This window comes from Hylobates moloch, unplaced genomic scaffold (genome assembly GCF_009828535.3).
Source record: "Hylobates moloch isolate HMO894 unplaced genomic scaffold, HMol_V3 SCAFFOLD_12, whole genome shotgun sequence".
In the NCBI taxonomy this organism is placed as follows: domain Eukaryota; kingdom Metazoa; phylum Chordata; class Mammalia; order Primates; family Hylobatidae; genus Hylobates; species Hylobates moloch.
Window position 1 is genome coordinate 13171579 of NW_026652287.1, and position 27849 is coordinate 13199427.

General features: G+C 46.3%; 1 protein-coding gene across 4 annotated transcripts in view; it reads left to right on the forward strand.

Annotated features, from left to right (window-relative positions):
• The window catches only part of CIT (citron rho-interacting serine/threonine kinase), a 192627-nt gene extending 167199 nt beyond the window's left edge, over nucleotides 1–25428 (forward strand). For 3 of the 4 annotated variants that reach the window (XM_032168540.1, XM_032168543.2, XM_032168542.1), the window contains 11 exons: nucleotides 730–810; nucleotides 964–1099; nucleotides 2999–3138; nucleotides 6833–6925; nucleotides 9326–9434; nucleotides 9531–9659; nucleotides 10439–10519; nucleotides 13198–13276; nucleotides 13414–13593; nucleotides 20782–21085; nucleotides 22966–25428. In XM_032168540.1, the coding sequence (XP_032024431.1) occupies nucleotides 730–810; nucleotides 964–1099; nucleotides 2999–3138; nucleotides 6833–6925; nucleotides 9326–9434; nucleotides 9531–9659; nucleotides 10439–10519; nucleotides 13198–13276; nucleotides 13414–13593; nucleotides 20782–21085; nucleotides 22966–22989 (1356 nt within the window). In that variant the 3' untranslated portion in view covers nucleotides 22990–25428. The remainder of the gene's footprint in view (nucleotides 1–729; nucleotides 811–963; nucleotides 1100–2998; nucleotides 3139–6832; nucleotides 6926–9325; nucleotides 9435–9530; nucleotides 9660–10438; nucleotides 10520–13197; nucleotides 13277–13413; nucleotides 13594–20781; nucleotides 21086–22965) is intronic. The other variant, XM_032168541.1, reaches the window with a different exon arrangement.
• The last annotated feature ends 2421 nt before the right edge of the window (nucleotides 25429–27849 follow it).

Below are 27849 nucleotides of genomic sequence, written 5' to 3' on the forward strand. Positions count from 1 at the left end.
GGCATCACCCCACCTAAAATGTTCCAGGATACAAACAGTGCTCATTGCTCATTGACGTTTGCTCCAGCAAAGACCAAACAGCTCTTTTCAGACTCTTCACTCCTAATAAACACTTCATGTGTTAGCAATTGGCAGATTCTTAACCACAAGCCTCCTGAAAAGGGCTTTACTCAGTGGTTAGACCTGTTTGGATGACTTGTTTGTCGTTACACACGTGAGTCTTTTACTGAAATCCTTGTTAATATGTGTACAATAGGCCCGAGACTGTGTATCTCACGAGCTTCTGCCTGCCTGGGTTCAGGTAAAGAGATGCAGAGGCGTGCTGGCTCGCTGCTAACATGGTGCCTTTGCACTTCTGCTGCAGCCTTATCGGGGAAGGAGTCTTTCATGTGTCTTATTAACCCTGTGCAGGTGAAATCTCCTTAGCTTCAGCTTATTTCTTATCACAGAATAGCTTTCCATGTCTACTATGCTCCCTTATTTCTGCATCCCAGCCAAGTTATAACTCACATGCTAATCAACAGCTGCCCCAGAGATACCAATAGCACTTGCATTTTGCATTTGGAGCTCAGATCAAAATATGGGCTGAGCTAAGAGCATATGTGCGTTTCTGAGCATTTCCAGGAATAACTTTGCCTTAACCTTCTCTTGGTCTCTCTGGATGGTTTGGTCATAAACAGATCAGCCTCGCGATGTCTTCTGTTTTTCTTTTCTTTCATCTATGAAAAGAAATTGCTTGGAAACTCCCTGCTGAAACTGGAAGGTGATGACCGTCTAGACATGAACTGCACACTGCCCTTCAGTGACCAGGTAATGCTTGTGTGGGCACGGCCAACTGGTGTCTGGTTACAGCCACACCCCATCAAGAAAGAAAGGGCTGTGGAGGCCTTGTTGCTCTTACTAGAGGTTGTTCTGGTGACGTGACCGTGCTTATGTTCTGCCTTCGGACTTCTGCCCTTGCAGGTGGTGTTGGTGGGCACCGAGGAAGGGCTCTACGCCCTGAATGTCTTGAAAAACTCCCTAACCCATGTCCCAGGAATTGGAGCAGTCTTCCAAATTTATATAATCAAGGACCTGGAGAAGCTACTCATGATAGCAGGTGTGAGGCCAAGGACACGGTGCTTTTTCTTTACTTTCAAGGGAGCCAATATGTTGAAGCCACGTTTCATGCTCGTAAAACACAAAATAGTAGAGGGGAGCCGTTGTAGCTCTTATCTCTGTGTCCCCATAGATGCCCAAGCCTCAGCTAATGGACCCCCTCTGTCCAGATTCAGTTCCCTTCCAGTATCCAGTTTAGCACAGTCTGACATTCCCAAAGAACATCCCGCTGTTAGGCCAAGTGAAGAGTGCTAAGCCTCAAAGACTCTCTAAAGCCAAACCCTTTGTCCTGATTGCAACGAAACCACGGTGGGCCCTGACCTTCTGAGAGCTTGCTTGCTCTGTTACTCTGTGATCTCTCTGAAGTCACCATTTGCTAATATTTTGTCATAATTTTTTTCTCTCAAAACACATACACACACACACACACACACACACACACTCACTCTTTCCTGAACCATTTGAGAGTTAGTTGCAGGTATGATGCCAAGTTCTTCAGTATATCAACCTAAGGATTGAAGGCATTCTGTCACATAACCAGGGCACAATTTATTTCTCTCTGTCTGTGTTAGTGACATTATTTTTAAAGGGGGAAAACAGTAATATATCGATTCAGTGTTTAAAACATCAACAGTTAGGTCTTGTTTCAGGCATGGCTGGATCCAGGGACTGACATACTATGGACAAGAACTGGCCTTTCTTAATCTCAGCTCTTTTTCCTCCCTCTCTTCCTCACTTCCTTATTTTATTCTTTAGAGCAGTTTTAGATTCACAGCAAAATTGAAAGGTACAGAGAGTTCCCATATACCCCCGTTCTCATATATGCATAGCCTCCCCCACTACCAACATCCCCCACCAGAGTGATACATTTGTTAGAGTCAGTGAACCTACATTGACACATTGACAGTGACATATCATTGTCACCCCAAGTCTATAGTTGACATTGTAGAGTTCTCTCTTGGTGGTATACATTCTATGGGTTTTGAAAAATGTATAATGACATGTAACCACACATAGAGTATCATATAGAATAGTTTCACATACTATACTTTTTGCATTTAGGAAATTTACCCTGACTATAATACAAGTATCCACTATGCTACCCATAGTTGGATTTTACCTGTGGCTTCTCTAATGTCCCAGAATTTGCATTGCATTTAATCATGCCTCTCTAGTCTCCTTTAATCTGAACGGTTCCTCAGCCTTTTGTCTCTCCTGACATCCACATATTTGGATAGTCTAAGTCTGTTTTTTCATAGAATGCCCCCTCATTCCTCCCTCACACATTCTTTCTTTACTTTGCTGGGGAGCATGTTTGAAAGTACAGTTCACATTCTCCAATTTTATGTCTGCAGAATTCCACCCTCCTCAGAATCTTGACTAAAAGGCCAAATGTTATTGTCTTAGATTTAAATCATGGACCTGGGCCGGGCATGGTGGCTCACGCCTGTAATCCCAGCACTTTGGGAGGCCGAGGCGGGCGGATCACGAGGTCAGGAGTTCGAGACCGGCCTGACCAACATGGTGAAACCCCGTCTCTACTAAAAATACAAAAAAAAAAAAAAAAAAAATTAGCCAGGCGTGGTGGCATGCACCTGTAATCCCAGCTACTCAGGAGGCTGAGGCAGGAGAATCGCTTGAACCCGGGAGACAGAGGTTGTAGTGAGCTGAGATCGCACCATTGCACTCCAGTGTGGGCAACAGAGCAAGACTCTGTCTCAAAAATTTAAAAAAAAAAAAAAATCATGGACCTCAAATGTGTTTATATGGATTTGTGGAAAACTCAGATCATCTGTGTGGCCTCTTGTGACTTTTACTTGTGACTAGAACAAGAACCACCATCCTGTACCTTTACTTGACGGCTTCACGCTGAAGAAAGGTTGTTCCTTTTCCTGTTCAGGAGAAGAGCGGGCACTGTGTCTTGTGGATGTGAAGAAAGTGAAACAGTCCCTGGCGCAGTCCCACCTGCCCGCCCAGCCCGACATCTCACCCAACATTTTTGAAGCTGTCAAGGGCTGCCACTTGTTTGGGGCAGGCAAGGTAAGCTCCCCTCAGAGTCCTAGCTGGTGGAATGTTCTGGAAATTGACACTACCTCTCTTCCCACAGAGCTCGTTGATTTGACCTTCAAGATAGTGTCAACTTAAATAACAAACAGAGAGGGGCTCTCTGAAAGAAAAGAGATTGATTTGGGAACAGGGCTTTGCAATGGGAATACATGTGCCATTGTAAACTATGTGGGTATCTAGGGAGATAAAGGAAGACAGAGGTTTGTAAGTGAGGATTCCATAATCTTTTTGAAATAATTATCCTTGGCTGCAAAGATTAATAACAAGACTGACGCTTGTCTGAGGTTGGACAGGTAGTCACTGGGCGGATGTCCTTGCAGAAGTATTTTTTGTGTAAGATTGCAATGGCCTGGCTGGGCGCGGTGGCTCATGCCTATAATCCCAGCACTTTGGGAGGCTGAGGCGGGTGGATCACGAGGTCAAGAGATCAAGACCATCCTGGCCAACATGGTGAAACCCTGTCTCTACTAAAAATACAAAAATTAGCCGGGCATGGTGGCAGGCGCTTGTAATCCCAGCTACTTGGGAGGCTGAGGGAGGAGAATGACTTGAACCCAGGAGGCGGAGGTTGCAGTGAGCCGAGACTGCGCCACCGCACTCCAGCCTGGTGACAGGGAAAAAAAAAACAGATGGCAATGGCCTTTGTGGTTTTCGTCGAGTCTCTTTTTTTTTCAGGCACACAAGTGTGAGAACCCTCTCTTCATGGCCTCCTCCTGCTCTAATGTCAGGGTTTTGTTAACATTGGCGACTCCATTTTGATTCTGACAACTTTCACAATTGTACATCCTCAGACTAGGTTAAATTTCTGTTGCCTCCTTTAGGCACGTGAAATAATTTGTGTAGCCATGAAATTTGTACAGGTTTTGCATCTAAAATAAATGTCTGAGAGCAAAATGGGAATAAAATTAACAAAACTAGAAGGATGATCCATAATTTAAAAATAAGTGTGTGTGCATGTGCGTGTGTGTGTCTGCTGTGTCTGTGAGAGAGAGATGAACCTTAAAAAAAATCTAATGTGGATCTCCATGTCTGAACTAGATGAAAGTATGTTTAATTACTAGAAATTTAAAAATTCAAATTTATGACATTTACATAACAAACTCAAGTTAATTCATTTGTAGCTTCTGGCATATTGAAAAGTGGCCCATAAAATACCTTTGTTTGCTTCTTTAATCAAAAAGTCAAAAAATAACAGATGCTGGTGAGGTCATAGAGAAAAAGGAACACTTATACACTGTTGATGGGAGTATAAATTAGTTCAACCATTGTGGAAGACAGTGTGGGGATCTTTAAAGACCTAAAAGCGGAAATACCATTCAACCCAGCAATCCCATTACTGGGTATATACCCAAAGGAATATAAATCATTCTATTATAAAGTCACATGCATGTGTATGTTCATTGCAGCCTACTCATAATAGCAAAGACATGGAATCAACCTAAATGCCCATCAATGGTAGACTGGATAAAGAAAATATGGTACATATATACCATGGAATATTATGCAGCTCTAAAAAAGAATGAGATCATGTCCTTTGCAGGAACATGGATGGAGCTGTAGCCCATCATCCTAAGCAAACTAACGCAGGAACAGAAAAGCAAATACCACATGTTTTCACTTATAAGTGGGAGCTGAATGATGAGAACACATGGACACATAGAGGGGAACAACACACACTGGGGCCCATCAGAGGGTGGAGGGTGGGAGGAGGGAGGGGATCGGGAAGAATAACTAATGGATACTAGGCTTAATACGCAGGTGATGAAATAACCTGTACAACAAACCCCCATGACATGAGTTTATTGATACAACAAACCTGCACATGTGCCCATGAACTTAAAAGTTAAAGTAGAAAATAATAAAAAAGAGTGTTTGCGGGTTTATATACATGTACATGTATAACTTTAATTAAGTCTAAATCAGGTGTTTATAGACCCCTTGAGGCTACCGGCATTCTGCTGTTGAAAACCATCACATTTTGCCCCTCAGAAGAGAGCACACTGCACATTTGTTCATTCAGCCGGTCAATCAACATTTTTTTTTTTTTTTTTGACACAGAGTCTTGCTCTGTCACCCAGGCTGGAGCACAGCGGCACGATCTTGGCTCACTATAGCCTCCGCCTCCCGGCTTTAAGCGATTCGCCTGCTTCAGCCTCCTAAGTAGCTGGGACTACAGGCACGCACCATCATGGCAGGCCAATTTTTGTATTTTTAGTAGAGATGGGGTTTGACCATGTTGGCCAGGCTAGTCTCGAACTCCTGGCCTCAAGTGATCCACCCACCTCGGCCTCCCAAAATGTTGGGATTACAGGCATGAGCCACTGCACCTGGCCAAAATTTTTTTTTTTTTAGACAGAGTCTCACTCTGTCACCCAGGCTGGAGTGCAGTGGTGCGATCTTGGCTCACTGCAGCTTCTGCCTCCCGGGTTCAAGTGATTCTCCTGCCTCAGCCTCCTGAGTAACTGGGATTACAGGCGTGCACCACCATGCCCAGCTAATAAAAATTTGCTTTTTAAATTAGAAATTATTTTCATTCTAATATCTGAACTGTTCAAAAAATGTATGGAACATAGATGTAAATCATAAAGCCTAATAATGTCATAAGCATCCACACACTCACTACCCAGTCCAAGAAAGAGAACATTGCTAACAATTTCCTCCTGTTTCCTGTGTGTTCCTCCCTTATCCCGGCCCATCTTCATTCACCCACTGTACCAGCTGCTGACCTTCATGCCAGGACTGATTTGAGCAGTAAGCCTCATTTGGTGAATGATAAACATCTGGTTGTAGCAGGAGAAGTAAAGGGTTTCAGTTCTAGGAAAAGGGCATTTTGATGTAGAACTCTGCACGTGTATGAGTTCTTAGCTAAGAACTTTTCCTTTTGGATTGAAATTTTCTCTAAATTTGGGCCAGGTGTGGTAGTTCGCACTTGTAATCCCAGCACTTTGGGAGGCCGAGGCAGGTGGATCACTTGAGGCCAGGAGTTCGAGACCAGCCTGGCCAACATGATGAAACCCCCATCTGTACTTAAAATACAAAAACCGGCCAGGCATGGTGGTGCGTGCCTGTAGTCCCAGCTACTTGGGAGGCTGAGGTGGGAGAATCGCTTGAAACCGGGAGGTGGAGGCTGCAGTGAGCTGAGATCATGCCAGTGCACTTCAGCCTGGGCGACAGAGTGAGACTCCATCTCAAAAAAAAGAAATTTTCTCTAAATTTGTTTAGCAGTCTCTACCACCTTTCCTCTCCCCTCCCTCATTCTGTCTCCTCCCCCTCCTCATAAGGTAAGCTTGTCAAAAGATTCTGTCTCCAGCAGAAGGCACATATGTGGGAAAGGTGTGTGGTGTCAGGTGCCTCCCTGAGGCCTTCTCTTGGATCCCAGGTGAAGCCTTGGTTCTCGACCAGGGGTAATTCTGCCTTACCAGGGGACATTTGGTAATCGTTCGAGACGTTTTTGATTGTCACAGATTGAAGTGCTGCAGGCATCTAGTGGTTCAAGGCCAGGGATACTGCTCATATCCTGCGATGCCCAGGACAGCCCTCCCCCCACCACACAGAATGATGTGGTCTGAATCGTCAATAGCGCTGAGCTTGAGAGCTTTTCCTAGTTTTGCCCCACAGCCGTTATCACACTGGTGACAGTCTTTTTCTTTTCTTGGTTGCTTTTCAGATTGAGAACGGGCTCTGCATCTGTGCAGCCATGCCCAGCAAAGTCGTCATTCTCCGCTACAATGAAAACCTCAGCAAATACTGCATCCGGAAAGTAAGTCCTGGGCCTTGCCTTGGTTGAACGTGGGAAAGCCAGTCCTACTCTCTCAGCGAGCCAGTATGGAAAGTGCACTGCCCTGGGACACAGCCTGTACTGGGTTCCTTCCACCCTGCAGGCCTTTAGCCTGGGGTGACCTCTGTCGTGAGCGAGATCCTTCCTTTGTGGAGGATCCTCCAGGGCCACTAGGAGCTGCGGTTTCCCTCCTGCTTTTCTTCTCACATTTGCAAACTGCCTCCCCATCCAGCCCAGTGAATTCAGCCTTTTGTTAGAAGAGAAAGATGACTGATAGGAAAAACCAGTGGAAAAAAAAAGGGTGGGCTCTTTCTAAGACGCTAGCAGTCCCAGGTAGCACTTACCAGAATCTTTCTCAAATTCTAGAGGTGTCTATTAATATAACTTCTGGAATAACCAGTGCTAGCACTATTTTGATATGTAATTAGGGAGCTGCCTCTCCTCAGAGCAGAGTGAGCTGTGATGATGACTGCAGTGTGGACGAGATGTGTGTTAGATCCTTAAATCTGCCTGGCTTCTGGAGAATGCTGTCTGATGTCCCTACCTAGGAGTGTCCCACTCCTCCTAAGCCTGATATATTTCTGGTGCTTTCATGATTAGTCTCAAAAATGAAATGAGGCCGGGCACGTTGGCTCACGCCTATAATCCCAGAACTTTGGGAGGCCGAGGAGGGTGGATCACTTGAGGTCAGGAGTTTGAGACCAGCCTGGCTAACATGGTGAAACCCTGTCTCTACTAAAAATACAAAAATTAGCCAGGCATGGTGGCGGATGCTTGTTATCCCAGCTACTTGGGAGGCAGAGGCAGGAGAATTGCATAAACGTGGGAGGCAGAAGTTGCAGTGAACCAAGATTGCACTACTGCACTCCAGCCTGGGCAACAGAGCAAGACTCCATCTCAAAAAAAAAAAAAAAAAAAAAAGTGAAATGAAGGGTGAATAATATATAAGGGTCATTACCTGTTAGAGAGACTGTTCCATTCTGAGCAGGGTGGTGTTAGTTTAGTTGGTGTGTTCTTTGAGTGCCCACCCTATCAGGGACCGAACTGGCTGTTTTACAAGCACCTTTCATCGCAGTTCTGAAAAGCAGAGACGGTTATTCCCAATTTTCAGGTAAGACAACTGAAGCTGGCAGAAAATCCTCAGTTACAAAGTTGAGACCAAAACTGAAGTTTGATTTTTTTTTCTACCATTTCACTATATCATGCTTCCTCAAAGTTTTCCCATACTTAGTAGGTGACCAAGAAACATTCAGTGATGATGATAATGCTCACTAGAATTTGAACTGTTAGCTTCCGGAAAATTCTCAGAAATCATTGCTTCTTTATGATTCCTGGCCACACATTTTGAATAGGTGTGCCTGGTTTTTTGATAACATTAGGATTGGCCTAAAAACAACTAAAAATAATCAGGAAGCAGATAATTAAGATGACAATAATGATGATCATGATGATGACTGCATAGGTAATATAGGTTCAAACTAGAAACTTAGAAGCTAGCGAAAAGAAGGAAACCAAGACCATTGCTGCTGACCACCACTGTTAATAGTTGGTGTATTTTTCCTGTCTTTTTTTTTCCTCTGATAAGAATGTTGTATTGTTCAAGTTCTGTTTCTTCATTGGAATGCTATTTCTTTCTTTCTTTTTTTTTTTTTTTTTTGAGATGGAGTTTTGCTCTTGTCGCCCAGGCTGTAGTGCAATGGCACTATCTCAGCCCACTGCAACCTCTGCCTCCTGGGTTTGAGCGATTCTCCTGCCTCAGCCTCCTGAGTAGCTGGGATCACAGGTGCACACCACCACACCTGGCTAATTTTTTGTATTTTTAGTAGAGACGGGGTTTCACCGTGTTGGCCACACCGGTCTCGAACTCCTGACCTCAGGTGATCCACCCACCTTAGCCTCCCAAAGTGCTGGGATTACAGGTGTGAGCTACTGCACCCAGCCTGGAATGGTGTTTCTGACCCCGCCTTTTCTTGGCTGCAGTTTGACCTTGTTTTCTTAGTTTTGGGTTGCATGGAACAACAGGAAGAGATAGCAAATGGATCACTGTTCATCCTGAGAGGCATGAAAGGTGAACGGGGCATGTGCAGTGACTCAAGCTTGTAATTCTAATGCTTTGGGAGGCTGAGGTGGGAGGATTGCTTGAGCCCCGGAGTTTGAGGCTGCAGTGAGCTATGATTGCACCACTGCACTCTAACCTAGGCGACTGAGCGAGACCTTGTCTCCAAAAAAAAGGATGAATGGCTTTCTATGACAATGTGAACAAGCTTGGTGACAGTGTTCTCCAGGGCTTGGCTAGATGCTGTAGGCAGAAGCAGAACAGCTGTGGACCTTGGCTGCCCTGTGTTACCTCTCACATCCTTCTCTTCTGCTCTCATGTCTCAGGAGATAGAGACCTCAGAGCCCTGCAGCTGTATCCACTTCACCAATTACAGTATCCTCATTGGAACCAATAAATTCTACGAAATCGACATGAAGCAGTACACGCTCGAGGGTAGGACCCGCCTCCTTTCCCCACCCACCCATGGCTCAGGCCGCGCTGAGACTCAGAACTCACTCCTGAAGCCCCGCTTCTCGTCTGCCTTTACAGAATTCCTGGATAAGAATGACCATTCCTTGGCACCTGCTGTGTTTGCCGCCTCTTCCAACAGCTTCCCTGTCTCGATTGTGCAGGTGAACAGCGCAGGGCAGCGAGAGGAGTACTTGCTGTGTTTCCACGGTGAGTCATGGCTGTGCCCACTGCCCTTTTGGGTCCTCATGGACACTAGGGACCCATGAGGAGTTGGAGGGAGGGTACGTGGAACTTTGGGGCAGAACAGGTTTGACTGGGAGTACAGAGAATGTCCTTCCAGCACCACCGAGTCCCCTTGGTGATGCTCCTCTCCACCACCAGATACTATCGTGGTCTAACTCTATCACATTCTGTCCAAAGAGCAGGCAGTTTTTTCCTCATCCATCCCTTGCTCTTTCTTTCTTTCTCTCCCTTTCCTTTCTCTTACTCTGTCCTCATTTCATCCTCCCCTCCCTTTCCCTCCCTTCCCATCCCTTCCCATCCTTCTGTCTTTTTGTTTCATTCTTTCTTTTCTTTCTTTCTTGGGTCCTTCCCCGCCCCTCCCCTTCTCTCCCCTCCCCTCCCCGCCCCTTCTTTCCTGAGTCTTTCCGTCTTTCCCTGTCTGTCCTTCTTCCTCCTGATCGCTTCATTCCCCTCTCTCTCTGTCTCTTTCTCTTTCCCTCTCCTCCTCTTATTCCTTTCCTTCTTTTCACTTGAGTTCTCTTTCTTTAATAAAATTTAATAAATTAAAATAAATTAAATTTTAAAAGTCCCTCATTTTTAATAAAGCTGAGAGCTGGCTCAGCAGAGGGCCTCTGGTTTTTACACTCAGTCCCATCTGGCCAGGGGTCCCTGGGCTCCGCTCCTCGTTCTTCCATCACCATGTGTGTCGCTGATGGCCCTGCTCTTGGCTGTGCTAATGCCAGCGTGCTCTTGACACCTTGCAGAATTTGGAGTGTTCGTGGATTCTTACGGAAGACGTAGCCGCACAGACGATCTCAAGTGGAGTCGCTTACCTTTGGCCTTTGGTACGTGAGGCTCAGTGTGGGGGCTTCCTTTTGCCAGCAGCTGGTGTCCTGGAAAAGAATAGCATCCGGGTGCGGTGGCTCACGCCTGTAATCCCAACACTTTGGGAGGCCGAGGCGGGTGGATCATGAGGTCAGGAGTTTGAGACCAGCCTGACCAACATGGTGAAACCCCGTTTCTACTAAAAATACAAAAATTAGCCGGGCGTGGTGGCGTGTGCCTGTAGTCCCAGCTACTCAGGAAGCTGAGGCAGGAGAATCGCTTGAACCCAGGAGGCAGAGGTTGCAGTGAGCCGAGATCATGCCACTGCACTCCAGCCTGGGTGACAAAGCGAGACTCTGTCTCAAAATAACAAAAAAAAAACCGCAATTGCAAGTGGAAATTTTTTTTTTTGGCCTAAGCACTGTGCGTGTGAATTCCATTAGATACCAAGTGCCATGTGTAACAGTCACCCGGAGAACTGTTCATGGAAAGATTCTGAGGCTCGATGAAGAGCTGCCTACGCCAGTTCACCAGCCCACAGTCTCAGCCCTGGGAAATATTTGCTAGGCTCTCATGACAGAAAGGAGCCCAATTCCCTGTGGATTTATTTCAGTCATTTCCAAAGGCTGCAGAGTGTCCCATGGCATAGCTGAACACCTGTTCACTTAACCCGTTCTAATTAGGCAAAGCAGTAAGGCCATGCCTGTTTTGTTTGTAAGTGTAAACAACACTGCGATGAACATCCTTGTACTAATCTTTTTGCACTTGTTAGATAGCACCCCGATTATAAGCTCCTAAAAGTGGAACTGTTGGATCAAAGACTAAACACACACATACATACAAATATGTACATACATATCTGTGTGAATGTTCTGAAATGCTGTCCTGGCCCAAATACCCTTCGAGGCTATTTTGTTTCTCTCTTGCTGCATAACAAGCCATCTGAAAGCTTAGTGACTTCAAACGACAGCTTATCATTGGCCCCAACTCCGCGGCTTGACTGGACAGTTCTGCTTCATGTGGCGTCAGCAGGGCCACTGGGACAACTAGAAAGCCCAAGACAGGCTCACAAACATGGCGCGCAATGAGTGCTGGCCATAATGTGGGCGCTCAGCTGCGGCTGGTGGCTAGAGGCCTTGTTGCTTTCCACGCTGGCTTCTTCCAAGAATATAGAAGCAGAAGCTGGCAAGCCTGCTCACTTCCACCACGCTCTACTGGTTAGAGCAGACCGCAGAGTCAGCCCAGATTCAAGGCCAGGGAACTGCACCAGGGCACGCATACCAGAACCCATGACTTTAAAAGTCTAATACCAAGTCTTGCCACAAGGAATAATAGTGCTTTTTCCCTTTAAGGCAGAAAACATTTCCAGTCCTGTCTTCTCTAGTTTCAGTGACACTGTCATACAGAGATAGAGTATTAAGAAGACCAGCAATGTCTAAATATCTGTGAACCCAGTCTTTTTTTAAAAATAGAACCCAGTCTTTTTTTTTTTTTTTTTTGAGTTGGATTTTTGCTCTTGTTGCCCAGGCTGGAGTGCAATGGCGCAATCTCAGCTCACTGCAACCTCTACCTCCCGGGTTCAAGTGATTCTCCTGCCTCAGCCTCCCAAGTAGCTGGGATTACAGGCGCCTGTCACCACACCCGGCTAATTTTTTGTATTTTTAGTAGAGACAGGGTTTCACCATGTTGGCCAGGCTGGTCTCAAACTCCTGATCTCAGGTGATCCACCCGCCTCAGCCTCCCGAAGTGCTGGGATTATAGGCATGAGCCACCGCGCCCAGCCCGAACCCAGTCTTTTTTAAAATCGAATTCTTTGAAGATGTTTACAATCAGTTTTAAAAGGTATACAATGAAAAGTCTCACCCAGAGAGTCCATCTCCCAAATTCTCCATCCCTATTCCTCCAAAGAAAAAAAAGCTCATATGAGTTTCTTGTCCTTCCAGTACTTTATGCAAATACTAGCACATAAAATATATATATTCTTTTTCCCAGCTTTTTAAAAATCAGTAAGGCAGAATACTTCCCACATGATTCTGAACCTTGCTTTTTGCACTGAGCAGTGTACCTTGGACATTCTTTCATATCTGTACAAAGAGAGCCTTTTCATGCATGTTTACAACTGCACAGAATTCCATAGATGTATTATAATTTTTTTTTTTTTTTGAGATGGAGTCTCCCTCTGTTGCCCAGGTCGGAGTACAGTGGTGCCATCTCAGCTCACTGCAACCTCTGCCTCTTGGGTTCAAGTGATTCTCCTGCCTCAGCCTCCTGAGTAGCTGGGATTACAGGTGTACACCACCATGCCTGGCTAATTTTTGTATTTTTAGTAGAGATGGAGTTTCACCATGTTGGCCAGGCTGGTCTTGAACTCCTGACTTCAAGTGATCCACCCGCCTTGGCCTCCCAAAGTGCTGGGATTACAGGCGTGAGCCACCACGCCCAGCCAGATGTATTATAATTTATTTAGCCAATCCCTACACTGTACACTGGAGTTGTTTTCCATCTTCTGCTGTAACAAACCACATGGCAGTGAATATCCTCGAACGTGCATGACTATTCTGGTGCATAGATATGTATTTGTTGGGTGAGTTGCTTTACACAGGATTGCTGGGTCAAAGAATGCATTGCGGCCAGATTTTGATTTTCCCTCTTTTCACCATTCTTTGGCCCACACTGTGCCTGCATGGTGATTACACAGCCTACAGAGAACCCTATCTGTTTGTGACCCACTTCAACTCACTCGAAGTAATTGAGATCCAGGCACGCTCCTCGGCAGGGTAAGCATTGTCCTCCCATGCGTAGAAAACCTCAGCTGTTGGGGTAGGTGTTGGGGCCGGCCGCGTGTTCCTTCCTAACCTGCCTAGCAATGGAGGTAGCCTGCACTGAAGGTAACTGGAACTCTGGGACTCTGCAGGACCCCTGCCCGAGCGTACCTGGACATCCCGAACCCGCGCTACCTGGGCCCTGCCATTTCCTCGGGAGCGATTTACTTGGCGTCCTCATACCAGGATAAATTAAGGGTCATTTGCTGCAAGGGAAACCTCGTGAAGGAGTCCGGCACTGAACACCACCGGGGCCCATCCACCTCCCGCAGGTAACCAGCTTGTCCTCTTCCTCCGTACCAGGGGCAACGTGCTTTTCTGCAAGGCAGAAGGAAATGATACTAAACCAGTAGAATGTTTCCCAATCTTCACTTTGTCCTTAAGCTGAAACCACTCATTTGTTTGCGATCTGCATCACTGAAATGACACAGACCTTTATGAGCATAAGGAGAATTAGAAAATACCACCTTGTAAAAGTCAGAGGGGAGAGGTCTGATCTTTCTCTCCTGGGTATTTTCATTGGCTTGGTGAGAAATGGAGCACAAATGAGGCATTTATTGCTTTAGCGGTGCTAGTTGTTGGGCTTGTGGGGGAGGGAGAATGGTGAATAAAGCAGACGTAGCCCCTCCCTGACGGCACTCACAGCCCAGTGGGAGAGATGCCGGCAATCAGAGATTAGGGCATGGAAGGATGAGGCCCTGGTGGGGTGGTTTAAAGCCTGGACGTGGAGGTGAGGGAGGATTTCCCATCAGATATGAGGTGGGGGCAGGGGGACCAGTGAGGGGTGCTCAGGCAGGAGGGAAGGCAAGCCATGCCTGGAGGTCCCGAGGTGTGAGGTCGGGAGAGCGGGTCAGGGACTCCTGGCCAGCCTGGTGCCTTCCCTGGAATGCGAGACCTCCTGAACAGGATTGGACTCAGACAGCCATTGATAAAGAAGCAGTTCAATAAATTAAAGTACAGCCCTGGGAAGGAATGTTGTGCAGGCATCTGGGGAAAAATGAATGAAGAACTCGCAATGACATGGAGCAATCGCCAAGACACATCAAGGTACAGGAGAGTATGCAGAATATGCTGCCACTTGTATTAAAAAGGAGAGAGGTGGTGCGGTGGCTCACGCCTGTAATCCCAGCACTTTGGGAGGCCAGGGCCGGCAGATCACTTGAGCCCAGGAGTTCAAGACCAGCCTGGGCAACGTGGTAAAACCCCATCTCTACTAAAAATACAAAAATTAGCCAGGTGTGGTGGTGTGTGCCTGTAATCCCAGCTACTCTGGAGGCTGAGGTGGCGGGGATTACTTGAGCCCGGAATGTGGAGGTTGCAGTGAGCCGAGATCACGCCACTATACTCCAGCCTGGGCACAGAGTGAGACCCTAACTCAGAACCAGAAAAGGAGGGGAAGGGCACTTCCAGAATGCCAGAGTAAGGATCTCTGATAACCTGTTTCTCCATAAAAGCAACGGGACCACTGGCAATTATCAAAATCAACTTTTTAGAGCCCTGGAAATTAACCCTAGCCCTTTGAGTGGTCACTCTCGAGGCAGGGTCAAACCAAAAGAGTCAGAAGCACATGGTTATTTGGCACCTCTGCTTTTCCAGCAAGTTCCTGGGATCAAAACCACATTGAACAAGCATGTTGCAAAAAAAGGCCTCTTCTTAAAAGGCATTCTTTTTAAATTTTATTTTTTAAATTTTACTTCTTTTTGAATTGACAATCTAATCACAGGGCACAGGATTCAAAGGATAAAGGTGTACAGTACAGAGCCTCTCTTCTGGGTCTCTCTTGCCTCCTAACTCTCCTCACTCCCTCTCCCCAGGTCCCCACCTGGGAAGGAACCAATTTTTTGAAGTTTTTGTGTTTCCGTTTAGGGATCCTTTATGCCGATACAGCCAGCCCTCTCTGTCTATAGGTTATGCCTCTGTAGATTTAATAAACCATGGATTGAAAATATTTGAAAAAATAATTGTGTTTGTACTGCACATGTTCAGGCTTTTACAAATAGTCATTATTCCCTAAACACACACAATACAGTATAACAGCTATTTACAGAGCATTTACATTGTATTAGGTGTTATAAGTAATCTAGAGATGATTTAAAGTGTACAACAGGATGTGTGTAGGTTATATGCAAATACATTCCCCCTACTTTTTTTTTTTTTTTTTGGGACAGGGTCTCTTGTCGTCTAGGCTGGAATGCAGCTCACTGCAGCCTCGACCTCCCTGGGCTCAGGCGATCCTCCCACCTCAGCCTGCTGAGTAGCTGGAATTACAGGTGTGCGCCACCACACCCGGCTAATTTTTGTATTTTTTGTGGAGATGGAGTTTTACCATGTTGCCCAGGCTGGTCTCAAACTCCTGGGCTCAAGTGATCTGCCTGCCTTGGCCTCCCAAAGTGCTAGGTTTATAGGCATGAAGCACTGCATCTGGCCCTACACCATTTAATATAAGAGATGTGAGCATCCATAGATTTTGGTATCCACAGGAAGTCCTGGAAGCAGTCCCCCAGGCCACCAAGGGACAACTGTACAACCAAATGTACAGAGTCAGATCCACTGCCCTGAGAATGGGTCTTTTCCACGGAGCGTAGCTAGGCAGGTCAGATAGCGACAGTTTTCTGGGGATGGGGCTTTTTGGGGAGCTTCAATCCTGATCTGCTCCCTCCAGTGGCTACTAGACTGCTGGTTTTCACAGCTACTGTGGTTCCAAGGACATTGGTTTCAACTCTTCCGCAGATCTGGGGAGAGGGGAGTGGGTATGGGGCAAGTTAAAATGTCACAAACCGTTTGGTTCTTGTTGAGATTCCTTTGTTTTTCTTGCATAAACACTCTGAATTGTTGCAGGCCTTTTTTGCAACATGCTTGTTCAGTGTGGTTTTGATCCCAGGAACTTGCTGGAAAAGCAGAGGTGCCAAATACCCACGTGCTCCTGACTCTTTTGGTTTGACCCTTCCTCAAGAGTGGCCGTGCAGAGGGCTAGGGTTAATTTCCAGAGCTCTGAAAAGTTGATTTTGACAATTGCCAGTGATCTTGTTGCTTTTATGGAGAAACAGGTTGTCAGAGGTCCTTAGTCTGGCATTCTGGAAGTGCCCTTCCCCTTCTTGTTTTTTTTTTTATTTTTATTTTTTTGAGGTAGGGTCTCACTCTGTTGCCCAGGCTGGAGTACAGTGGCGTGATCTCGGCTCACTGCAACCTCTGCCTCCTGGGCTCAAGAGAGCCCCCGACTTCAGCCTCCCCCTGAGTAGCTGGGACTACAGGCACCCGCCACCACACCTGGCTAATTTTTGTATTTTTTGTAGAGACAGGGTTTTACCACGTTGCTCAGGCTGGTCTTGAACTCCTGGGCTCAAGCAATTTGCCCGCCCTGGCCTCCCAAAGTGCTGGGATTACAGGTGTGAACCACTGCACGCAACCACCCCTCCTTTGTAATACAAGTGGCAGCACATTCTGCATACCCTCCTGTACCTTGATGTGTCTTGGTGATTGCGCCATGTTGGTGTGAGAAGTAGTTCTTCATTCATTTCTCCCCAGATGCCTGCACAACCTTCCTTATCAGGGCTGTACCTTAATTCGTTTAACTGCTTCTTCATCAATGGCTGTTTGAGTTGTCTCCAGTCTGTTGCTGCAGTAAATGACTTTCTCCTTACGTCATTTTACATGCTGAGCAATCTATCTGTAGGATAAATTCTTAGAAAAGGAGTGAATGGGTGACGGCTGATGTGCATTTGTAAATCTGATGGACAGTGTGGAGTTTTCTGCCCTGAAGGCTTCTCCCATTTGCAATCCCACCAGCTGCATGTGGAAGTGGGACTGGCCTCGTCTTGACACAGTGCTAGGAGCTAGATCCAGCTCGAGGTGTAGGAAGTTTGAAACCTTGGCCTGCAAAGAAGGTCTGAGATTATTTAACCCAGGGAATAAATGACCTAAGATAATCTTGTGGGCTGGTTTACCAGCCCCGTGTGTCTACCTTATAAATAGTTATGTGGACTCCATACCATGTGCCTGACATAGTGTCTATGGCTGGGGACACAGAGATGTAGAAAGCATTGTTCTTACATTCCAGGGGCCCATAATTTGGTGGAAGAACCACAACTAATATTACAAAATACCAGGATCTTGGGCAAGACTGTCCTAATGAATAGTCTCTCTTTTGTTGATATATAGGAGTTAATTAATCTGAAATGTTTGGTTAGTGTGGTTTTAACCTGAGGAACTTACTGAAAAACCAGAAGTGCCAATAATTAAATGCCCCTAACTCTTGGCTTGGCCCTGCTTCAAGAGTGACTGCTTAGTGCGCCACAGTCCTCCCCTGAAAATGTCTAGGTCTTCTTTAAGTAGTTCCCAAGTCATGCCAGAAACACATTGAAGTATTGTAATTAGATTTTTTTCCTCCATTGCCTCACTAGATAGGTGGCCAAGTACCTTGCTTTTGAAACTATATAGTCTCTTAAAGGAGTTGCTTACTGTGTGATCAAAACAGTTCCAGTTCCTGTGAATGAGGGGCAGAAAAGTGTTTGCTTTCCTGTGGCATGTCTGGAAAATCAGTAGTTGGTTATCTCTTGGCTTACAGAACGATCTTTTGGTCGCTGACTTCTTTGGGCAGTTGAGAATGTAGAAGGTTGGCTTTCTGGGTCTGATTTACTGCAGGCTTCGTTGCCCTGGTCTGTTTAGCAGAGCAGGAAACGTAACTCCTTGCCAAAAAACCATAAAATTGATGTGGTAGATTATGGGTCATTAATGGATAAGGAGATGGAAGACTGCCCACTTGGCTTGGAATGACGGGTGTGTTCCTTCCTCCCGTTAATCTCAGCTGACGTCCTGAATGGCCTTCCCTTGAGCAATCCTTCTTCCCCTGGGCAGTGAGCACCCTCTCATTTGTTTTATGATAGTTCCCTGTGGACACATCTTATCATTTCTTTTCCATTACAAGTAGGCTTAATGTAGTTCTCCTATTTGGAATTTATTTTTTTATTTGTCTTCCAGATTTCAAAGCCATATGGCTAGAGATGAATATAAACCTTGATTTCAAGATGTTGAAATCTGAGTTATCTTAAATCTTACTGCTGCAGAGACAGGGGTTCTGGCCTTCTGAGCATTTGCTGTCTGAATCTCCAAACGTTACAGTTGTATGGGAAAGCAAGAGCATGGCATGAAACTATTCACTATGAACTGAGCCCTTATGAAATTATCTCTGCACACCAACTTCTCTGTTATATTGTAGAGGAGGAATTGGCAAACTTTTTCTGCCCAGGTTTGGATGGTAAATATTTTCGGCTTTGTGAGCCATATGGTCTCTGTCTCAGCTGCTCAACCCTGTTGTGTCATGCGGAAGCAGCTGTAAGACAATGCATAACCAGATAGGCATGGCTTCATTCCAATAAAACTTTATTTATAAAAACAAGCATCTTCCGGATTTGGCCCTCAAGCCTGTTCTAGAGTCTCTCCTTTCACAATAAACACTGTCTTTGCTGTCGCTTCTCAATTATGGACATTGACAGTGGAGGTTCTGATACAGTTAGACCAATAATTGAAGAAAGAAATGAACAAATTGATAAAATGATAGCCTCTTCCAACAAGAAGGATTTAAATATCAAGGATTAAGATAGTCCTTTGGGAAAACACTTTTCTTTTTTTAATTTTTAGTTTTTTAGAAGTGAGGTCTTGCCATATTGCCCAGGCTGGTCTTGAACTCCTGGGCTCAAGCAATTCTCCTTCCTTAGCCTTCCTAATAGCTGGGACTACAGGCGTGCATCACTGTGCCCGGCTTTTTCAAGTATTTTCGAAGAGCCTTCTTTAGGATCTCACTGCAAAAGTCCAATGTGTCCAACGTTGATGTCAGAGCATGTTAGCAACAATTTTGTTGAGACAATTAGCACAAAACAAATCATTCTGTGATTCATACTTGGTTCATTTTTGGAATCAGCATGTAATTGCATTGTAATTTAAATACTAAAAATATCTAGCATAAAATAAGTTTATATTCCAAGATAAAGCCTCAATCAAACAAAATATGTTTTCAAGTAATATTCACTATAATTTTTTTTCCCCATTTTAAGTAGGGCCTTTTCCAAGCACAAATTATGCTGAGATAACAGGGACTCTAGTACTTTCAGAGCTGATCAAGGGTGGGAAAGACTTGACTCAGAAGGCCACATTTCAGTTCTCTCTGTGGTTCTAGGTCTTACTACATCTTCAGAGAGGGAGTTTGGGCCCTGGGTCTGCCGAAATCTTCATTTGAAACATCCAGGCCAGGAGTGCGTAGAGGATTGGGTTGGGTTGTACAAAAAGGCCCCGGTGTTTTCAACTGTTTGGTTACGAATTATCAACCTCTGAGGCCTGGGACGTTTTCTCAGCCCGCTCTACTGTTTTTGTCTGCCCTGCGCAGTTTCCTGACTCTATCAGGCCTGATCCCTACACCTCTCAGTCGTCTTATTGCCATGACTGAGAACCATCAACCTTCTGAGCATCTGCATTCGCATCAGGTGTCAGAGACTCTTGGAAAAACCGCATGGGGGCAGAGGTGACCAAACACCAGGCCCAGGAGTGGGACAGACATGGCGGTTAACAGTGATCAGTACAGGGTTTCTCCAAACTGCTTCCTTGCACTGAGGGTCTTTGTGGGTCCCTGACTTCTGGGTCTTAGCAGGCTGACCTCCTAGTTGAAGACTTCCTTCTGTGCCTTCTAGGCTCTGGGAAATAGTAGGCCAGTAGGATATTGTATGGGGCTTATGATGTCATATTTATCATTTGAGACGGAGCCTCGCTCTGTAACTTAGGCTGGAGGGCAGTGGTGTGATCTCGGCTCACTGCAACCTCCGCCTCCCGGGTTCAAGCAATTCTCCTGCCTCAGCCTCCTGAGTAGCTGGGACTACAGGCGCACGCCACCACGCCCGGCTAATTTTTGTATTTTTAGTAGAGACGGGGTTTCACCATGTTGGCCAGGCTGGTCTCGATCTCCTGACCTCGTGATCCACCTGCCTCGGCCTCCCAAAGTGTTGGGATTACAGGTGTGCGCCACTGAACCCAGCCTATCAAACTGGTCTTTATTGGAATCCCAGCTCTACCACTCATTAGCTCAGGCAAGTCACCTAACTCCTGTCTGTCCCCATGTTCTTGCCTGTACAGTGAGGGTCATGCTTGTTCGTAGCTCAAGAGCTGCTGTGATGATTTAATGAGATAATGAGAGATGGCACGTGAAGAGCTTAGCACAGGCCTGGCACACAGTAGGTGCTCAGTAAATGAAAGCCTGCACTGAGGAAGGTGGGTTGTCTTTTGTTGCCATCTTTGCTCTCTTCCCTGTCTTTGCTGCCAAAATCAAATGCCGGCAAAGTCCAAAGAACTCCAGGTCTAATCTCTTGATAATCAGTGGTGAGGCTGGGTGAAGGAGGGGGTTGCTCAGGGAAGAAGGAAAATGCCCCTCTGGGGTTGTGGCCTCGCATTTCCCTACGTTCCTCTTATGTCGCCAGCAGCCCCAACAAGCGAGGCCCGCCCACGTACAACGAGCACATCACCAAGCGCGTGGCCTCCAGCCCAGCGCCGCCTGAAGGCCCCAGCCACCCGCGAGAGCCAAGCACACCCCACCGCTACCGCGAGGGGCGGACCGAGCTGCGCAGGGACAAATCTCCTGGCCGCCCCCTGGAGCGAGAGAAGTCCCCGGGCCGGATGCTCAGCACGCGGAGAGAGCGGTCCCCCGGGAGGCTGTTTGAAGACAGCAGCAGGGGCCGGCTGCCTGCGGGAGCCGTGAGGACCCCGCTGTCCCAGGTGAACAAGGTGAGGCAACCTTCCGAGGTCTGTGTGTCTGTTGCGGAGACGAGGAGTGACTTGGGGAACTGGGGCCCCCACGGGGCCACTGTTGTTTAAAAAAGGAACTCCATGACTGTAATTCAGACTTAGTGAGACACAGGAGTTTAGGAAGAAAATGTACGTTAAGAAATAGCTCCCTGGCCGGGCGCAGTGGCTCACGTCTGTAATCCCAGCACTTTGGGAGGCCGAGGCGGGCAGATCACGAGGTCAGGAGATCGAGACCATCCTGGCTAACACGGTGAAACCCCATCTCTACTAAAAATACAAAAAATTAGCCAGGCGTGGTGGCACGTACCTGTAGTCCCAGCTACTTGGGAGGCTGAGGCAGGAGAATGGTGTGAACCCGGGAGGCAGAGCTTGCAGTGAGCTGAGATCGCACCAGTGCACTCTAGCCTGGGGGACAGAGCGAGACTCCAACTCCAAAAAAAAAAATAAAATAAAAATAAAAAATAAAAAAAAAGAGCTTCCTAAGCAAATGGATAACGTGTGTGTAATTAAAAAGGAAAATATGTATGTGTATAACTCAAAATATAATAGCCACCAAAAAATGCTTTCCCTTCTCCAGAGGCAAGTAGTAGTAGTTTCTAGAGATATTCTGTGCATACCAGCAAATATATATGCGTGCTCTCCTTTTAAAACCCAAATGATAGCATCCTATATGAAATGTTCCATGCTTTTTTCAAACATACATACATATAGATTCACACACATACACACATATGCTTTTGTTTTTTTTTTTTTTGAGAGAGCGTCTTGCTCTGTTACCCAGGCTGGAGTACAGTGGCGTGATTATAGCTCATGGCAGCCTCAAACTCCTGGGCTCAAGCGATCCTCTCACGGCAGCCTCCTGAGTAGCTGGGAATATGGGCTGTAGCTACCGTGTCTGGCTAACTTTTTCCCCCACTTTTTGTTTGTTTGTTTGTTTTGTTTTGTTTTAGAGACAGGGTCTTACTATGTGGTTCAAGGCCATGCAGCTTACCATGGCCCTGAACTCCTGGGCTCAAGTGATCCTTCAGCCTCAGCCTCCTGAATAGCTGCGGCTACAGGCTCAAGCCACCATCTGTCTAATTCCCACCCCCACCCCCCGCCCTTTTTATTTTTTTTAGAGACAGAATGTTGCTATGTTGCCCAGGCTGGTCTTGAACTCCTAGGCTCAAGCAATCCTCCCACCTTGGCCTCCCAAAATGCTGGGATTACAGGCGTGAGTCACCACGCTCAGCCCACACATGTGTATATATAAATTGTTTTTCTGGAAGGCTACACAGAAAGTGTTCACAGTGGTTGCCTTCCAGAAGAACTTTGAACTTTTGGAAATGTTTAAATCATGTGCATGAATGATCTGTGTAATTTTTAGCTTCGTGATCGAGGAGAGGGATGGGTGTTGAAGACCAGGGGCTCCCCCAGGCAGGGCATGGCTCAAGTGCTTGGTGCCTCCTTAGCAAGCTAAGCAAGCCAAGGAGCCACCTTTCTGCCAATGGGGCTGATTTTCTGGGTGGCATTCTCCTTCTGATGCCACCTGCAGTTCACCTGCTGGTAAAGAAAGAAGGAAACACCATCCATATGGCTTCTTATCCCTCCCGAATGACCGATGAAACTGTGTATGTGCATGTGTGTGTGTAACATGCTTACAGCATCGCAGGTACACACACAGCTTTGGGATTTTCCAGTGAGTTTCACTCCCTGGCTTCCCCAGGCTCTGGAGCGGGTGCTGCCCTGCTGAGCACTCACTGCTAGCTGCTGAAGGGGGTAGCCCACGGGCTGCAGATTCCCATTTGCATCATGCAAGGTGAGCACAGCAACTTCTGGCCTCGGATGGCTAACACTCCTCCTCCTTATTTCACTCCTAGGTCTGGGACCAGTCTTCAGTATAAATCTCAGCCAGAAAAACCAACTCCTCATCTTGATCTGCAGGAAAACACCGAACATACTATGGAACTCTGCTGATGGGGACCCAAGCGCCCACGTGCTCAGCCACCCTCTGGCTCAGCGGGGCCCAGACCCACCTCGGCACGGACACCCCTGTCTCCAGGAGGGGCAGGTGGCGGAGGCTCTTCGGAGCTGTCAGCGCCCGGTGCCTGCCCTGGGCACCTCCCTGCAGTCATCTCTTTGCACTTTGTTACTCTTTCAAAGCATTCACAAACTTTTGTACCTAGCTCTAGCCTGTACCAGTTAGTTCATCAAAGGAAACCAACCGGGATGCTAACTACAACATGGTTAGAATCCTAATTAGCTACTTTAAGATCCTAGGATTGGTTGGTTTTTCTTTTTTTTTTTCCTTTGTTTCTTTCTTTCCTTTTTTTTTTTTTTTTAAAGACAACAGAATTCTTAATAGATTTGAATAGCAACGTATTTCCTGTTGTAGTCATTTTTAGCTAGATCACATCATCAGGTCTTTGCTACCGAGGCGTAGTGTAGAAGAGTCCCCGGTCAGTTGGCCAACCTCCCGCAGCCAAGTAGGTTCATCCTTGTTCCTGTTCATTCTCATAGATGGCCCTGCTTTCCCCAGGGTGACATCGTAGCCAAATGTTTACTGTTTTCATTGCCTTTTATGGCCTTGACGACTTCCCCTCCCACCAGCTGAGAATGTATGGAGGTCATCGGGGCCTCAGCTCGGAGGCAGTGACTTGGGGCCAAGGGACCTCGAGATGCTTTCCTTCCCCACCCCCCAGCGTCATCTCCCCAGCCTGCTGTTCCCGCTTTCCATGTAGCTTTGGCCAGGAAAGCATGCAATAGACTTGCTCGGAGCCCAGCACTCCTGGGTCTCGGGGTCAGGGAGGGGACGGGGGCACCCACCTCCTGTCTGTGATGGCGTGTTGTTCCCCACTCTGGGATGGGGAAGAGGCCCGTCGGGAGTTCTGCATGGCGGTTCACTGCATGTGCTGCCCCCTTGGGTTGCTCTGCCAATGTATTAATACCAACCCATAGCTCCTGCCGAATCGAGACCCTCTGACGACTTGCCGACTAACTGGCCACCACAAGCTGCAGTCTGTAGCACTGAACAAACAAAAAACAAAACGCTCAAGCCTTACGACCAGAGAAGGATTTCAGCAAACCACCACCTCCCACTCAGTGTCCCCTCCAAACTTCACACTTCCCTGCCTGCAGAGGATGACTCTGTTCACAGCCAATCCAGCGCGGTTCTACCCCATGAAACTGTGACTTTCCAAATGAGCCTTTCCCTACGGCTAGACCTAAGACCAGGAAGTTTGAGAAAGCAGCCGCAGCTCAACTCTTCCAGCTCCGCCCGGGTTGGGAAGTCCTTAGGTGCAGTGCGGCTCCCACTGGGTCTGCGGACCCTCCTATTAAGAGTACGAAATTCCTGGCAACTGGTATAGAACCAACCTAGAGGCTTTGCAGTTGGCAAGCTAACTCGCGGCCTTATTTCTGCCTTTAATCTCCCACAAGGCATCTGTTGCTTTGGGTCCTCCATGACTCTTAGGCCCGCCTCAACAACCCAGGCACCTCCTAGGTAGGCTCAAAGGTAGACCCGTTTCCACCGCAGCAGGTGAACATGACCGTGTTTTCAACTGTGTCCACAGTTCAGATCCCTTTCCAGATCGCAACCTGGCCTGCATCTCAGCTCCTTCCTGCTCGTGTCTTAACCTAAGTGCTTTCTTGTTTGAAACGCCTACAAACCTCCATGTGGTAGCTCCTTTGGCAAATGTCCTGCTGTGGCGTTTTATGTGTTGCTTGGAGTCTGTGGGGTCGTACTCCCTCCCCTCCCGTCCCCAGGGCAGATTTGCTGAAGTTTTTGTCTCTTGGTCCACAGTATTTGGAAAGGTCACTGAAAATTGGTCTTTCAGTCTTGGCATTTCATTTAGGATCTCCATGAGAAGTGGGCTTCTTGAGCCCTGAAAATGTATATTGTGTGTCTCATCTGTGAACTGCTTCCTGCTATATAGAACTAGCTCAAAAGACTGTACATATTTACAAGAAACTTTATATTCGTAAAAAAAAAAAAAAGAGGAAATTGAATTGGTTTCTACTTTTTTATTGTAAAAGGTGCATTTTTCAACACTTACTTTTGGTTTCAATGGTGGTAGTTGTGGACAGCCATCTTCACTGGAGGGTGGGGAGCCCCGTGTGACCACCAAGATGCCAGCAGGAAATACCGTTAACATGAAATTGCTGTCAAAAGCTTATTAGCATCAATCAAGATTCTAGGTCTCCAAAAGTACAGGCTTTTTCTTCATTACCTTTTTTATTCAGAACGAGGAAGAGAACACAAGGAATGATTCAAGATCCACCTTGAGAGGAATGAACTTTGTTGTTGAACAATTAGTGAAATAAAGCAATGATCTAAAAATGTGTGCTTTAGTGCAATGACCTCTTCTTTTTTTGAGAGACTGTGAAAGAAAAACTATCACCAGCGTGTCAGTGTAGGTGTATTATCATGGATGGGAACTTCTTTACGTTGTGGGGAGGGTTTTCCTCTGGAGTGGGATAGAGGAAGCCACGTGGTGGTTAGGGCACACTGCTATCCTGGAATTAAGCGATTGGTGACATTCTCTGCCAAGAGTGTGACTGTGGAAATTTGGTCAGTACTTCCAGTGAACCATGAATTGGCTATTAAGGTCATTTTATAGGACTGCAGAGCTGGAAAGCTCTTCAAGCAGTCACACAGGCCATTTGGAAAGGATTACTCAAGAATGGATTACCCAGTTCTATAATCAGCTAACCAGGAACAGGTCACCTCAAGATTTCTTTCATCTATTAAAAGGCCAACTACAATTTAATAATGTAGATTTCTTTGTAGAGAAGAATTCAAACCAAAGGTAATTAAAAATGAAAATACTTCCATTTTTAACTAGATGAACTTTTACAGTCTGCAAGATAAATTTTTTCTCGTTCTTTAGTTTGTTAGTATAAACTTGCTCGATCCAGACAAACAAGGGTTTTGGCAAATGGTGATGTTTTGTTTTCATGGTTCCTGTGGGTTGTAGTCTTTGAATTTTTATTTTCCAATGAAATTATCTGACCATGGTCAAAATTGGACTCGCAGAGTCGTATCCGTCATTCGTTGCTTGTGATGGGAACCACAGATGCAATTCTGTTCTTTTCGATGTTACTGTTGGGCATGAAAATCTGCCACAAGGTCACAGTTGTAAGAATGAAAATAATTCAGAAGATGAAGAAGTGAAATGTGGAACCTTTCTTTCCTCGTAGCATTAGAAAAATGTCTGTTAAATATCAACCAAGCATTTCAGTGATTGTCCAGAGGATTGGGGGAGGTCACAGAAAACTTCAAAGCTAAGTCAACATAGTTTGGTTTCAAAAGGAAGTGCCAAGGAAGAGTGTTTGAACCCTAAGGAATAGCCTGAAAGAAACAACCAACCAATTCCACAGCCACACCATAAAATGAGGCCTAACCCTTCATGCTGGCCACTCCTGTTTCATAAGCACAAAATTAGATGTCATGTTTTCTGCACTTACAACTTGTCACCAGACTAAAGAGGTTGATTGCATAGCAAATTCCATAACCATGGAACTTTAGGATTTGGAGGGTTAGGCCAAAAGAGAATTTGCTTAATAGGACCGTCTTCAGAATTGGACCTCTTGAATGGGATTTGCTATAGAAAGCATTTGTGGGGGCCAGCTCAGATTCCATTCTCAGAATACAGTGGTTACACTGGCTTGTTCCACTGGTTCTAAGCCATGGGGAGATTTTGCTTCCCTCCTCCCAGAGGACATTTGACAATGTCTGGAGACATTTTTGGTTGTCACAACTCGGGAGTACTACTGGTATCCAATGGGTGGAGGTCAGAGATGCTGCTCAACATCCTACAATGCAAAGGACGGCCCCACTGTAAAGCATTATCTGGCCCAAAGCCTCAATAGTGCCAAGGTTGAGAAACCTTGGTCTGTTCTAGTTTTAGTCCCATGTCTTCCTTGGCAATTTAAATACTGCTAGTGATGTCTAAAGCATGTAGACTGTGGCTCTAGGCCTACAGTGTTATATGAGAAAAATAGTTTCTTATTTGCCCACTCAAATGCTGAAGCTGTTTCCTGAAGCTGGGGAGGGTGGGGGTAGTGGAAATAGAGTCCAGTGTTGATCACTTTGTTTTCCCTTGAGTCTATTAATGATGAACGGAACTCTATTTGCCCTAGAGAGATTGTTAGAGGTAGATGAAAGAACCTTGAAAATGACTTTATTACTCTGCATAACTCAGGCTGTCTTTCAGAGAGCCACAAAAAAGAAAACATAAAATCGACCAAGGGTATACACATCTTGGCCTGTTCTCACTGGCCATTGAGTATTTCAGATGGGACGGGTGAATTCACTCTAGGGGGTGGTAGCAGTAAGAGCTGGCATCCTCATCTGGGGAAAGGTCCTTTAGTTGTATGAAAGACAAGACGACAATGTAGTTGTGGGAGCCAACCCTGAGGGCAGAGCCCAGTGGCTCGTCCTAGAGCCAGTGGCTGGGGTCCCAGAGACGGGGCTCTGGCTGCTGCTCCAGCTTTTGGGATCTTCTCCAAATGTCTGACTCACTATAGTGATGATGACTCTTAGGAGGACCCTGTGGATGTTTTTACAATTAATAGGGATGACTGGGGTTTTAGAAGAAATGTATACATATCTACAACTTCTGTGTTTTCTCCTGAAGACAATTACAGTTGGCATACCGGGGCAAAAGGCTCTAGTTTGTTTCTCCACTAATTTGCTGGTCAAGAGAAGTGCTGAAGCTTTTATTCCTCAGAAACTTTATGATTTGATGAGTGGTCTATGTCTT